Genomic DNA, 15,111 nt, shown 5'->3' with positions numbered 1-15,111 from the left:
AAGATAAGATATAAATACTTAAACTCTGGTTCCCGAAAGGTATGCCAAAACAGGTGTTCTGTGGGATTTTTACTTTTTGAAGGAAGACGCCAATTAATACTTGCTGTCTGTCAGTCAATGAGTGCACAATCAGCCTGAGGTAGTTCAGTTTCAATATTAGATTGCACTATATTCTCTTTAATGGCATATTTTTGTGAAACTGGGTTTTCAGCAATTGCTGTGACAAAAAGCAAGTATTGTGCAAAAATCAATGTGGAACAGGAAATGAGGCTGCTGGTGTCCAATCTGATTCCAACATTTGAGAAGTTGTGCAGTGACTAATAGGTATACATATCCCAATAGTAATTAATTATGGTTATATAAGAATAAAATAAAATTACTTTTTCCACTTATGTGTATAAGTTTTTAAATGGCTACCAGTTGAAACACAAATACTTTTTTTAGTTATCTGGACTTAACTACTTAATAAACAAAACTGTATTTCTTTTGGCTTAGGGGTACCATGAGAGTCACTGAAGCAATATGGGTGTTATAAATTGAGAAAGTCTGGGTCCCTCTGCTTCTCGTGTCAAATATGGAAAAGTTCCTGTGGCAAGGAACTGTATGCTAGGTTCCTGGTATATGGCAGTGTACAGTACAGTTACAACTAAATCACAATTTGCATACAGGCAGCCCATTGGCCAAATCTGGCCTGTACGGTGTTTTAAAAAACTCAAGCCAACATTTAAAAACCAGGGGAATTAGTATACAAATATAAATGTCTAGCTTCTTTTTGCGAAACAGTACCAAAAAACATTAGACTTGCACTACTGCTGGGCAATCATCAGCTGGAGCTGGAGCACATGCCATAGTACCCATCACTCACATCTTCTAATCATGGGCACTTAAATCAGACTAGCTGCATTAATGTGATCCACCTGTCCTCTAAAAGTCTGCATTTGTGGCTCCTCATCTTTACACAGTAGAGCTAACAACTCATTGAAAACAAAAGCATGGATTAGAACTAAAAATGTAAGAAATAGGAAATCAGTGTTAGGCAAGATCTAGGACAGAGAAGACTGAATCTTTACTCCCTCCCTCTGCCACAATCTAGCTGTACGATTTGAGTCAAACACTTCTCTTGCTTCAGTTTCCTGATCTGTCAAATGAAGATAATCTCTTCTATCAACTTCAAAGGAGCAATAAAATCAAGGTGTTAAAGCACTCCAAAAACCCTTTCAAGCGCTACTTTAAAAAAAATTTCTAAACTCCAAAAACCTGTGAAGTTATAATCTCTCTTCTTGTACTTACCTTGAGAATTTTAACAACAACTTTTTCATTATTTGTGATGTTGATGGCTTCAAATACTTCACTGTATTTACCCCGGCCTAATTTTCTAACCAGCTGGTAGTCATCTTGATTTCTGGGAACAAAAAGAGTCAGTCACAATGATTTTAAAAGTTCAAATTATCAAGCACTAATTCAACTTACAAAACTATAGCCAGTAGAGTAAAAGAAATAAAACGTATTTCAAATAATTCCCAATTGGCTTCTTTGTATTTTTTAAAAATTTGGCCAATTTAAAATGTGTGTTCCAAATCCTAGTGTTAAAAAATTTAAGACTTTCAGTTATTCTTTCAAATCCCAAGTTGTTCACATCTCTATTGACATACCACACGCAGATAGCTTGTATTGGGGTTTGTTATGTATGTTTGTCTCCAACAACAGACAGCTTTCCCTTGGAAAATAATTTATATATATTCCTGTCCCTCAGTGCCTGGCTCAGTGTTGGCATCTTACAGGAAGTCAATACAAGAATATTTCAATTCAGCCACACTTTGGGAGCAGCCGATTTCTAATGGGTCTCTTTGCAGATAAGTGGCTTTCAAACATATAGGTTTGACCTCCAACTTGCCCTCCAAAGCTCTGAGGACAGTCCACGTAATGAAGTTTGCAAACCACACTACAGATCATGAACCAGTTAGGTGTCCCTTCCCCTACTTTTACCCATATTCCAAGACTACTAAGCAACATCAGAGGTGAAAAAGAGTAAGGGAAATGCTAACATTTTTCTCCCTGCCTCTGCTTACAACTTAGAGGAATTTGCTCTAAAGAATGACAGTCTTTTCAATAAGGCCTAAATGCTATTTACTCCTGCTGGAGGCACTGAAAATTCAGTGTAAAAAATCAGCCATTCATTTTCCTCAAGCAAAAAAAAAAAAAAAAGGAAAGTGAATGAACAGAGAAGGTAAAAGGTACTAAGGACAATGGACAATGTAATAATCATGGCAGGTCTAGGGAAGGAAGCTCTTAGTTCTGGTTGAGCTCTTTTCCTGTGGGAGGGCACAGAAAACAAATGCAAGCAAGCAAATAGCACCACGCCAAAAACTCAAAGGGTTGTTTAGTGCCATTTAAGCAGAACTAAGCTCAAAGCACTTAATTTGAAGAGAGCTGAAATTTCTGCAGTAAAACTCAGGTATTCCTAGAGTCCAAAGCATGTAAGAGGAAAATTGTTAGATTATCAATAATGGTAACATTTATTGGCACTGTACCATGGTTCTTGATGGTATCTTTGAAGCACACTGTGCCTCCTTGTGCAGAGATAATGTACTTACCGTTAAGAATCATGGCCCAATCAGCATTAAAACACACCCTATGACAAATTTTGAAGACCATTTACATGCTATGAAAATCACATGTGGACAGATATAAAATACAGTGTATGGGAGCTGCAGCTTTACCAAGTTTTCAAATTGCTATCTTTTGCATTTGAATATCAAAATAATTTTATCACAAAAGGTACGACCTGATCAATTAAATACATACTATGTTGGGACAAGAAATGCAAACATCCAAATGAGACTGCACAGAAAATTAGGAGGGCAAACACAGCTGTTCAGGCAGACTGCAACTGTTCAGGATGGAATTTGGGCTGAATTCCACGTTACACATGGCTAGCCTCATGATAAGGGCAAATGTTTTAAGGGTTTAATTTTGCTTCTCATCAGAAAGAGGACACACCTTTCTGGAGAACTGTTTTATCCTTCAGTATCATCATGGGACAACATTCTCTGACCTCAAAAATACTTTATGTAACAGCCTGGTGTTTTCAAAGTCTCTCAAGCATTAATTCTCACCTAACTGCAAAGCCCTTAGCTGAGCAAGCTAATAGATAACTCTTTGTTACCATACAGAATATACACATTGGAGAAAAAAATAAGAGACCGAAATGTTTTTAAAATGTTAAACCCATCAGAACTGTTAATTGACCAAAGCCAATACCCTGTTTCTTTACTGTAGAAGAAAACAAAAATTGCGTTCAATCTTGAGGTTTATAACTGTACAGTCAGGGAAGTTTCCTGTTGTAAATTACTCAACAAATCCACAAGAGTCAGCCCTTTGGGTGAGTACAGTGAAGTAAACGGAAATTATTACCCCCATTCCACCACATGTGACTCGTAATCCCAGTACTCTCGGGGTCTGTGCGTATTAACATCTGTGTAAACTCTGGCCCTGCTTGGCACGGGTCCCGACATGTCAGACAGGTTGGCGGACAAAGCTGGACTTGACGTTTGGAGAGATGGCAATCACTGTATTGAGAGGCAGCTGGGGGTAAGACCTCGTTTCAGAACTGTTTTCTTCAAACTGCAGAAACAAAACACACAAAGGCCAAGGAACCATTTTTAAAAAGCATATAGGAAGAAAAAAAATCATCCTGAGTAATGGCCTCAAACATACCTCTGGCTCTCCTACCTGTTAACCGATGAACATATCCCAACTGTGCCAATCACAGTGTTTCCTGAAACATGGGGAAAAATTAAAACAAAACACCCAAATCCCAAGAAATATACTTAAACGTATACTGGCCCTAATCCTATTCTACAAAGTAGCCTGTTACCTCTTCATCTAAAGTTTGGATGCTCTTTAAAAGATAGCCTGAAAGGGAAGAATGGCATTGTGGATAAACCCATCAGCATTACTACTATTTATACATTCTACAACAAGTATTAGCAAGGGATTCCCTAGTGGCACAGTGGTTAAGAATAAGCCTGCCAATGCAGGGGACATGGGTTTGAGGCCTGGTCCGGGAAGATCCCACGTGCCTCAGAGCAACTAAACCCGTGCGCCACAACTACTGAGCCTGCGCTCTAGAGCCCACGAGCCACAACTTTTGAAGCCCGCGCACCTAGAGCCCATGTTCCGCAACAAGAGAAGCCACCGCAATGAGAAGTCCGTGCACCGCAATGAAGAGTAGCCCTGGCTCGCCGCAAGTAGAAAAAGCCTGCGTGCAGCAACGAAGACCCAATGCAGCCAAAAAAAAAAAAAACCAGTATTAGCAAGAACAGCACTTTCCTTTCAACAGCTTTCTACAGCTCAAGTAAGGGTGCTAAAACACTCTAGAATGGTGGCAAAGTCCAGAGTACAAACCTTAGCCTGACTAATATTTGATGAAACCAGGAAGAGAATAGACTTGTTCTCATACAACAAAGTTCAACGTCATTTTATTATTTGGGTAACTTTACATAATAATACGTAGGCCAGTGATCACCATTTGAAAGATACACTTGATTTCATTAAAAAGAAAAAGAAAGAAACCAGTAGTTTCCTCCTGATTTATTTAATATAGGAGCAAGCTTAATAAAAACTGGTGGTGGTCTTCCCTGGTGGCATAGTTGTGAAGAATCCGCCTGCCAATGCAGGGGACACGGGTTTGAGCCCTGGTCCGGGAAGATCCCACATGCCGCAGAGCAATTAAGCCCGAGCACCACAACTACTGAGCCTGCGCTCTAGAGCCCCGGAGCCACAACTACTGAAGCCCGCACGCCTAGAGCCCGTGCTCTGCAACAAGAGAAGCCACCACAATGAGAAGCCTGTGGACCGCAACAAAGAGTAGCCCCTGCTCGCCGCAACTAGAGAAAGCCCGAGCGCAGCAACGAAGGCCCAACGCAGCCAAAAATAAATAAAATTAATTAATTAATTAAAAAGTAAGTAAATAAAAAAACTGGTGGAATACAGTAATATATATTGGCTGAACTAACGCAGAATTTGACACTGAGGAAAAGCTGGTAAAATTTTAGAAATGTGCTTTCTACCAAATCAGTAAACTAAGTCTCCTTCATCATGCCCCCCCACCCCCCCTCCAATCTCGTTATCTCCATTCTCTGAGATTCCTATAGCATTTGTAGATTCCCTTTACTCTGCATTTAGTTACAAATGTATTGAGGGAACACCCTTCTTCTGTTTGTTTGATAGGATGCTGTCTGATGCATAAATCACAGAATAAAGCCAATCATATTTTAAAAAAATACATTGAATCTCCAGATGTTATAACCTGAGGAAGACACATCACCCATGCATTTTCTGGCCAAGATTGTGTAACCTCAATCTAATTACAAGGCAAAGACAAACAGAAAATGAGGAAGCTTCTATTAAAAAATTCAGGGGTGGGGAGTAATACACTGTGCTCTTCAAACATGTCAATATTATAAAAGATAAAGGAAGGCTAAAGAGACATGACAACTAAATACAATGTCCTACTCTAGACTGTATCCTGTACTAGATGGGGGAAAATGCTATTAAAAATACTATCAGATCAAATGACAAAACTGGATTTAGATTAGGTGTATACAAGAATGCACTCACACATGATAAAGCAAATGGGGTAAAATATAACAGTAAGTAAATCTGGGTCAATGGGGATACAGATGTTTCTTTGTACTATTTTAATTTTGTTGAAACATATATTTTTAAAAATTGTGGTAAAATATAAATATAAAATTTACCAAAATTAACAATGTTTAAGCATACAGTTCAGAGGCATTAAGTACATTCACATTCTAGTACAACCATCACCACATCCGCCATCTCTAGAAAATTTTCATCATCCCAAACTGAAACTCTGTACCCATTAAACACCAACTCCCTCCTCCCCCAGCTCCTTATATAACCATCATTTTATTTTTCGTCTCTGAGTTTGACTACTCTAGGTACCTCATGTAAGTGTAATTGTAGAATATTTGTCCTTTTACACTTGGCTCATTTCATTTAGCATGTCTTCAAGGTTCATCCATGTTTGTAGTATATGCCAGAATTTCCTCCCTCTTTAAGCCTGAATATCTCCATTGCATGTATATACCACATTTTGTCTATCCATTCATTCATCAATAGACACCTGGGTTGTTTCCACCTTCAGGCTATTGTGAATAACGCTGCTATGAACACTGCTGTACAAATATCTTCTGGAGTTCCTCCCTTCAATTCTTTTGGGTGGAATTGTAGGTCATATGGTAATTCTATCTTTAATTTTTTGAGGAACCAGCACACTCTTTTCCACAGTGGCTGCATCATTTTATATTCCCATCAGCAATGCACAAAGGTTCCAATTTCTCCACATCCTCTCCAGCATTTATGTAATTTTTTTTTTAATAGCAGCCATCTTAATGGATATAAAGTGGTATCTCACTGTGGTTTTGACTGGTACTTCTCTAATGATTAGTGATGCTAAGCACTTTTTCAGGTGTTTACTGGCCATTTATTTATCTTCTTTGGAGAGATGACTATTCAAGTCCTTTATTTTTTAATTTTCTTTTCTTTTGCTTGTTGAGTTGCAGAAGTTCCTTATATATTCTGGATACTAATCCCTTATCAGATATGTTATTTGCAAATACTTTCTGCCATTCTGTGGGTTGCCTTTTTATTCTGTTGGTGGTGTCCGCTGATGCACTAAACTTTTAAATTTTGATGAACTCTAATTTGTCTATTTTGTCTTGTCTGTGCTTTTGGTGTCATATCTGTACTATTTTTATTTCTGTCTCTTATAAATTTGAAGTTACTTTCAAGTAAAAAGTTTTTAAAAAATGGGTATAAGGAAAAAAAAAAAAATGGGTATAAGAAAACTGAGGCCCAGAAAGAGGAAAATTTACCTATAATCACATAGCTACTTAACAGGAGAGTTAAGGACTGGAAACCAAACTTCTGATTCTTGTGACGATAATCTTTTTTGCCATGTAATCATAAACTAGTTAGACAACAACAGCTAACATCTACAAGCATTCACTATGTGCTTTATGTGAATTATTTCATAACCCTTACCACACAAGGAACTGATAAGGACAGTTACCATTACCCCCATTTTACAGATGAGGAAAATGAAGTAAAGAAAGGTTAAGTAACTTGCCAAAGGACACACAGCTAGAAGGAGCTGACGACATTTAACCAGACTACAAAATAGAGATAACTGTATTCACCTCTCAGGTTTGTGGTGAGGATTCAATGAACTAATAAGTGTAAAGTGTTCAGAACTGTGCCTATTTGAGACCTCTATGAGACTCACAACCATCTACATGTTCTTTCTAATGCTGTATTTAAGCTGGAGCTTAGCTACTACACCAAAAAGTAAGCCAGAAGAGCTGTCTCCTTATGCCCACAATTTCAGCGGCTTAAAGCTTTTAAAGAGCAAGAAAGACTAGGATGGGGGTTAATGCTATCCTCCAAAAGTGTGACAATGATACTCCCACCTCCCTCCCCAGCAATATATGAGATCAAAAGATCCATTTGTCTACCTACGAATTCTCCAATTCATAAAAGCCCCTATAACTTGCCTCTGTTCAACTCTGGGGTCCCATATGTATACAACTTAAATGGCCAGAACACAATAAAATAATTCAGATTCTTACTAAAAAGTGGACCAAAACTGTCTTTAAAATTATTTCCAAATATTTATTTCTTTGGTTTTATAAAACCACCTGGGTGATAATAACCTAATGTATCTTTACCTAATATCGATTAATTATAAACACACACACACCCCCAAACAAGCAAAACACCAGAAAGCAGACACTTTTATTGTAACTTTTCTTCTTCCCAAAGAAACAAGGTCATTTGTGCTTTAGGATTGCTGGCTTTTTTGGTGACTATTATCACTGCACTAACAATAGCAAAAGACGCTAGGGAGACGGGTAAAGGTGTGTGTATGTGTGCAAACAGCCAAAATGGTATAGACAACAGCATTAAACCAGTAGAAATACTGTCCCAGGAATTTATGAATTTTAATGATACTAAACTCTTAAATTCTTACCTTCTTCTCTGAAACAGTATCTTTCTCTTCAGTCTCTATATTCCTTTATAGGTATTTTATTCTTTCTGTTGATATTCTGTAAGACACCCTGGGTCTCAAAGCTCTTCCCCAATGAACTTAAGAAGTTTGTAAAATCAGCACAAATTGAATAAATGGGATTAGATGCAATATGCAATGTGATGAAGCAAGCAGTGGAGTCCTGGGTTCAAATCCCTATTTGGCTACAGGACCTCTACTGGGGTTCTTCCAGCTTTGATTCATCATTTATAATAACTGCACTTGCAGACTGAAGGGAAGCTCAAGCGAGATGATCTTCCAGAAAGGGCTCAAAAACACCGAACACATGTAAATTATTATTAAATGATTACTATGCCATTGCTCCTTAGTGAAAACGAATAAGCAGAAGCCTAACCTTAAAAGGCTGTGGTCTTCACTCCTAGTTTTCTTCAAAGTACAGAAATTATAGGAGCTGTGGTTAACTCCCAGCCTCTGAGGGCCAACTCATGGGTGGACATGCCATTACAAAATGAGACCTCATTTATCTGTGGAAATCATCTGACTCACATGGAAAATATTCCCCAACTCCCACTTATTAGCCCATGTATCAATCACACTCTTATCACCCAGTCTTCTGCTCTCATAAGGCCTTGGCATTCTCTGAGAAGCGTAGAGCAAGGCTATTCACTAATGAAACTCCTGAGATTCTCAAGTACTTGTTTGACTGGTCCTTGCAGCTTTGTGCCTCATCAACTGGGACCTAATTTATGAACTGGTGAATTTGATTCTCGACTGGGAGGACAACGAGCTATTTTTGCAGTAACCCAAAGAGGTGCTTCACTTTACTGTCATGCATACCAAATAATCTGCTTAGAGTAAGAGAGTCATTCACATGAATTCCAAATAGTTGGCTTTCATTAATTATGCGGGGAGAAGAAAACAGGGGTGGGGGACGGTGGGGTGTGTGTTCTTAAACTATAGCTTAGCAACTTCAGATAAATAAAATGGTGCAGGGAGGGATGAGGGAGGGTGATGGAATGGGGTAAAGAGGGGATGTGAAAAGATAGAAAAAAGAGGGCTTCCCTGGTGGCGCAGTGGTTGAGAGTCCGCCTGCCGATGCAGGGGACACAGGTTCGTGCCCCGGTCCGGGAAGATCCCACATGCCGCGGAGCGGCTGGGCCCGTGAGCCATGGCCGCTAAGCCTGCGCGTCAGGAGCCTGTGCTCTGCAACGGGAGAGGCCACAACAGTGAGAGGCCCGCGTACCGCAAAAAAAAAAAAGGATAGAAAAAAAGATAAACATTATTCTATTCAGAAATACTACTTCACTTGTACTGCTGTAAATGTGTATGTATATTCACATGCAGCCTAACAGGAAGGAAATACAAGGACAAGCCTAAATCTCTCAACCACAGATTTGGTTCTTTCAGACATTCCTTCCTTTGTTCATCCCTTAAATATATGAGCATCTACTATGAAAAAGTATTATGCTAGGCTTTGGGAATACAATAATGAGCGAGGCAGAACAGTGAGACCAATGTGCCTTTAAGATTTTATCTGCAGATTAAGGATAATGGAAATTCATTGAAGAATTTTAAGCAGAAAAGTGACCCATATGTACATTTTGAACAAGTTTACTCTGGCTGGGTGTGAGACAGGCAAGAGAGAATACTTTCAGCGAAACAGAAAGCTATCAACAGTAGCCTATGTAAGACAGATGATAAAGGCCTGACCTATGGTGGTAGCAATGGAGATAAGTGAACTAATATGACGAACAAAATTTATGGTGTAAAATCAATAGCTCTGGGTGGACTGGATAATGGGGTAAGGAGTGGAAGTGACTTTTAGATTTCTGGCTAGAGAGACTGTTGATGCCATTCATGGAGACAGAAAACATTTTGGAAGAGCTCACAAGTCAGGTTTTGAACATAAGGTTAAAATGGCTCTTTGACATATTAAAAAGGGTACTGAATAGGCGATCAGGTATTACAAGTCTGGAGCTAAAAGAGTTTTTCAGTTTTAAATACCTGCCCCCCCACACCTCTCCTCCAGAATTCTATGTGGCAGGCATTTCTTTTCCTAATCTACAGATAAGAAAACAGCCAAAGTAAATTCAGTAGCTTTAGCAAGAATATCCAGTAGAGATGGAGCTGGGATTCAAAGCCAAAATGGCTGGCCCTTAAGGTTCATGTCTTTTCATTCCTATCGAACTGAACTTATCACTTTCTACATCATGCCTTAATTTCCTTATTAGACCCTTAGCTCCTTGAAGTCAAGATCCATTATCTAATTAATCTTTTGATTTTACAGTACCCAGCTGAAGTCTCTGCATTTTGTATGATGTCCAGTAAATATTATTTATCAATCAAATCAATGTTGGTTTATTTTCAAAAAAATGAAATAAAAATGAAGTTGCCTCCAAAAGGCAGAGTACCCCTAAACACTTCAGGTCATCTGGTACATAGCTAGGAAAACTAAAAGACTAACTCAAGAGTTCTTGAGTAATTTTCTCTTCACTCCCCGCCCCACCAATATAGCTTCTTCTATTAAATAAGAGGGCCACAGTTAAGATTGGTATTTTTCTCCCACAACAATTAGAATTAAAAGAATACTGAAGAAACTCTAGTTTAGCAATTTTTATAATGGCTTATCTGAAAGTTGGGAAAAGTGCTTGAGTCCTGAGTATACTGAAGGTCAATTCTCCTATCTACCATTCACAATAGAAGTATACCTTAAAAAAATATAACTTACAGAAAAAGTATTACCATTTATTTATTTATTTATTTGCGGCACGCAGGCCTCTCCCGTTGCGGAGCACAGGCTCCAGACGCGCAGGCTCAGCAGCCATGGCTCACGGGCCCAGCTGCTCCACGGCATGTGGGATCTTCCCGGACCGGGGCATGAACCCGTGTCCCCTGCATCGGCAGGCGGACTCTCAACCACTGCGCCACCAGAGAAGCCCTAATTTCCATTTTAAATGACCTTACTTAGTTCTTACTGTCCTCGTATTGCATAAAAGGAGATGTAACTTTCATGGCTAATAATTTCAGATCACTAATTCTATTTTAAAAGCCCTCAGACTGACTCTGAAGTCATGGCTAAGTTTTGTTTGCTCGATGCTTAGCCTAATAAAAGCCAATTAATCAACTATGAAAAATTATCTTGTCAACAAAATTTTCCCTACTAAAGTCAGACCACACCTGCAACCAAAGCCAATTATTAATACATGGCTCTGCTTGACCTATACTTTAATAAAATGCAAGGAAAAGAAAACTTCACTAAATCATCAGGCTAAAATATGTACTGTGAAAGTAATAAGTTTATTGACATAAATGTAACAGAACTAATTAATTTCAATAAAAACTCCTTTTGTCCTCTTCAGTCAGTCTCTCCCTCTAATCTCTTCTACTCCATGTGATTTCTGTTTTTCAATCTGGCAACTAAAAAAGAAAATCAGAGGCTTAGTGAATGGACCAATATCAGAAAATGCACAATCAGTCATTTGTACTAATGTAGTTTTATAGATCAATTTTCTAGTATTAGAACCAGAAAAGATTATTCTGGAACTCTAAATTTAAAATATTTTCAAATTGTGCAACAGTTTTATTATGTCTTTTAACCCTAATATTTATTAGGGTCTCCATCTTAAGAAAAAAAAAAAGTTCCCCCTCCCATCCCTAGATCAACCATAGTTAATGAACAAGAGCTCATACTCGTCCAGGCAGGACAAAGAGTTCTACAGTAAAGAATGCGAATGTGCTTATATTGCACTGACTGCGTGATTTAGGACCACTTGTTTAGAGGAAAAGCAGTTGTATGAGGCAAAACACCTTTGAAGCACTGCAGCAGAGAATGAACTCTTCTTAGCAATAAGGCAGCAAAAACTGGTAAGAGGATTTGTGGAACAAACTACGTATATGTTTTTGCCTTGTCGTAGAAGCAAAGACAAACATTTAGTCATACAAACTTGTCCTTTCCCCTTTCAAAGTGGCACTGTTTAGAAGGTCAAATGAACACAAAAAAAGCATAAGTAGTTAATACTATCTGAATCACTTGTTTCAAATGTCCATAGTTGCCCTTAATTTCCAATTATCTCCTCCTTTCAAAATCACGAGCAGAATGTTCATTCATTAAGCATTTATCTAATACTTATTATGTACCAGGAAACATGCTTGATTGCCAGGAAGGGATCCTTTCTCTAGGCCCTGGAGAATAAAGAGAAAGTAATTCTGCCCTCCAACAAAGAAAACAGACTATTAAAATCTCTGATCAGTGCTTGAAAGAATTAAGTCAGGGTGCTCTGCAGGAACTGAAGGGAACTTAAGTCACCCACCAACCCATTATCATCCATTCAATAAATATTTATGGAGTACTTCAATGTTTGGGGAAAGGCAGTTAGGGAAGAAATAACATCTAAGCTCAGTTTTGAAGGGTGCACAGGAATTATTCAGATGAGAAACACCAATACAACAAATTGTAAAGCACAATTCTTTAAGTTAGGAATTTTAAAGACCTATAACTTTGTATCCCCAAATGACCAAAAGCTGGCACACCCTGTTATCCTCTATAAGAAGCACATCAGATCAACAACCTTTTAATGTCTACGGTGGAAAACACTAGTGCATTCTACTCAACTGTTACTATATGTGGCCCTCTCCCCCGAAACAATGATTAATTCACAACCACTGCACTTTAGATCTCATTCTCTTCCTTTCTCCACTCCTCTAACAAATCAGTTCTACTGCAGAGGTCACAAAGCAAAATGCCTAGAAAGGACAAGTAGCTAGAGTTTGTAGACAATCCCTGAAAGTGTGACTGCTTCTCAGTTTTCAAAGTGAAGATTTCTGCAGGTAACTTTCCTGTCTTCAGTAATGGCGGGCTAGGTTATTTAGGTCAACTCTCCTAGTGAGAACCAGAGAATGGATTAAACACACACACACACACACACACACACACACACACCCATCTCTCTCTCACATTCTTAAATAAGACCGACAAGCATATAGCCAAAAGTGAAGAGAAAATGAGAGCCCAGAGAAGTAAGCAAGCAAGGAAGCCCAAAGCGTCTTTGTTGATCCCTGAAAATTAGAATTTTGTTCTGACAGAAACCAAAGCCCAGGGCTCTCACAAGGTAAGGAGTCCCTCCTCATAATAAATAAGTTGAAGGTAAGAAAGAAGGGAGGGAGGGAGGATAAAGACAAGGCCCTCATCATAATAAGCTGAGACTTGAGAGTTACAATCTTAGGGTGGGAGTGAAAAGGGAGTAGAAGATCCAGGGAAGAATTATAGCCCTATAGAGGGAATGTCTGATCTGAAGCTTGTTTTAAGGTGGTCCCTGGACCAGTAATGTCCACAGATACCTGACATGAACAAGCTTGCTGTGGGCTTCAAATGAATCCTACAAATAATTTTTCATATACAATATCCAACTTGTAATCAAAGACAACTAGGTGTTGAAGACTCCAATAGTTAGACTGGCAGAAAAAGAACAGACAACAGAAAAAAACCCACAGAGACTTAACAACTATGTTGACTATGCTTACAGAAATAAGTTTCAGAATATCTGCAGGGAACAGGATACTTAAAAAGTAACAGCAGATTTCAAAACATGGAAGAACAAAACAGAACTTTCAGAAATAAGTAACTGAAATGGACTGATTTAACAGTAGATTCAGGGAACTCTCTGGTGGTCCAGCGGTTAGGACTCCATGCTCTTGATGTGGAGGGCGCTGGTTCAATCCCTGGTCAGGGAACTAAGATCCCACAAGCTGCGTGGTAGGGCCAAAAAAAAAAAAAAAAAAAAAGGTAGATTCAAAAGGATGAAGAGAAAACTAAGGAACTGGAAAACAGGCTAGAAATTATCCACAGTGTAGCAGAAAGGTCCAAACTATGAAAAAATAAGAGAAGAATAATACTGTGAAGTGGTTTGATATACTTTTAATTGGAACTAGAAGACAAGGAGAAAATGGGACAGGGCAGAGGCAATAGCTGAAGAGGTTAAGTTGAGAAAGTCCCAGAAGCAATTAGACACAATCACATTCCAGAAGCCAACAAATACCAAACAAGATCAATAAAAAGAAATCACAACTAATCATGCAATAAAACAGAAGAAAAACTGAAGATAAAGAGAAATTTGAAAAGCAAGCAGAGAAGACAGACTGCATTCAAAGAAGCAACATTAGAACAGTTTTCTCCAAAAGCAACAATGAAGCCAAGACAGTTTAATACCTATAGTGTGCTGAGGGAAAAACCCGCTACATTAAAATTCTACATCCACGGGCTTCCCTGGTGGCGCAGTGGTTGAGAGTCCGCCTGCCGATTCAGGGGACGCGGGTTCGTGCCCCGGTCCGGGAGGATCCCACATGCCGTGCAGCGGCTGGGCCCGTGAGCCGTGCCGCTGAGCCTGCGCGTCCGGAGCCTGTACTTCGCAATGGGAGAGGCCACAACAGCGAGAGGCCTGCATACCGCAAAAACAACAACAACAACAAAAAAATTCTACATCCAGTAAATATCTCTAAAGAAAGAAAATAAGGAACAATAACCCCATTTGGAAGGTTTGAATTGAAAGAGAAAATGAAGAGCAAAATTTATGGAAAAGTTCAAAAAAACAGCTTTGATAAGTTATGGCTCCAAGTTACAATATTTACGATGGTATCTTACTGATAGAAAAAAAATACCATGTATTTCCAAACTAGAAAGATTGGCGGTGGGGGGGAATGGAATAAGAAGAATCCAAAGAAAGGTAAGAAAAAAGAAGAAAAAAAACCCAGAACATAAGAAACAGAGAAAAAAGTTACACAAATATGACTAATTAAATATAAATGAAATAAATCATTCTGGTAAAAGACAAAAGACTGTCAGACTGGATTAAAAAAGAAATCCAAATGAACCAGAATAACCAAACCAGTCTTGAAAAAGAAAAATAAAGCTAAAGGAATCATATGATCTAACTTTAAGTTATTTATTGCAAAGCTTACAGTTTTTAAAACTGTGTCATTAGCAAAGGGATAAAAAACATAAATCAATAGAACAGAATGAGGTATAGAAACAGACCCACACA

General features: G+C 38.6%; 1 protein-coding gene across 2 annotated transcripts in view; it reads right to left on the bottom strand.

Annotated features, from left to right (window-relative positions):
* CSNK2A1 (casein kinase 2 alpha 1) overlaps window positions 1-15,111 on the bottom strand; it is a 54,334-nt gene that overhangs the window by 20,456 nt on the left and 18,767 nt on the right. For both annotated transcript variants that reach the window (XM_089896666.1, XM_022592784.3), the window contains exons 2-3: window positions 3,415-3,624; window positions 1,291-1,402 (exon numbers count right to left, since the gene is read on the bottom strand). In XM_089896666.1, the coding sequence (XP_089752792.1) occupies window positions 1,291-1,402; window positions 3,415-3,515 (213 nt within the window). In that variant the 5' untranslated portion in view covers window positions 3,516-3,624. The remainder of the gene's footprint in view (window positions 1-1,290; window positions 1,403-3,414; window positions 3,625-15,111) is intronic.

Source organism: Delphinapterus leucas, chromosome 15, assembly GCF_059928025.1.
Source record: "Delphinapterus leucas isolate spDelLeu-1000000601 "Yukka" chromosome 15, BTC_Dleu_Yukka2, whole genome shotgun sequence".
Classification (NCBI taxonomy): domain Eukaryota; kingdom Metazoa; phylum Chordata; class Mammalia; order Artiodactyla; family Monodontidae; genus Delphinapterus; species Delphinapterus leucas.
Note: the sequence above shows the minus strand (reverse complement) of the source record. Positions and strands in the feature narration are given on the sequence as shown.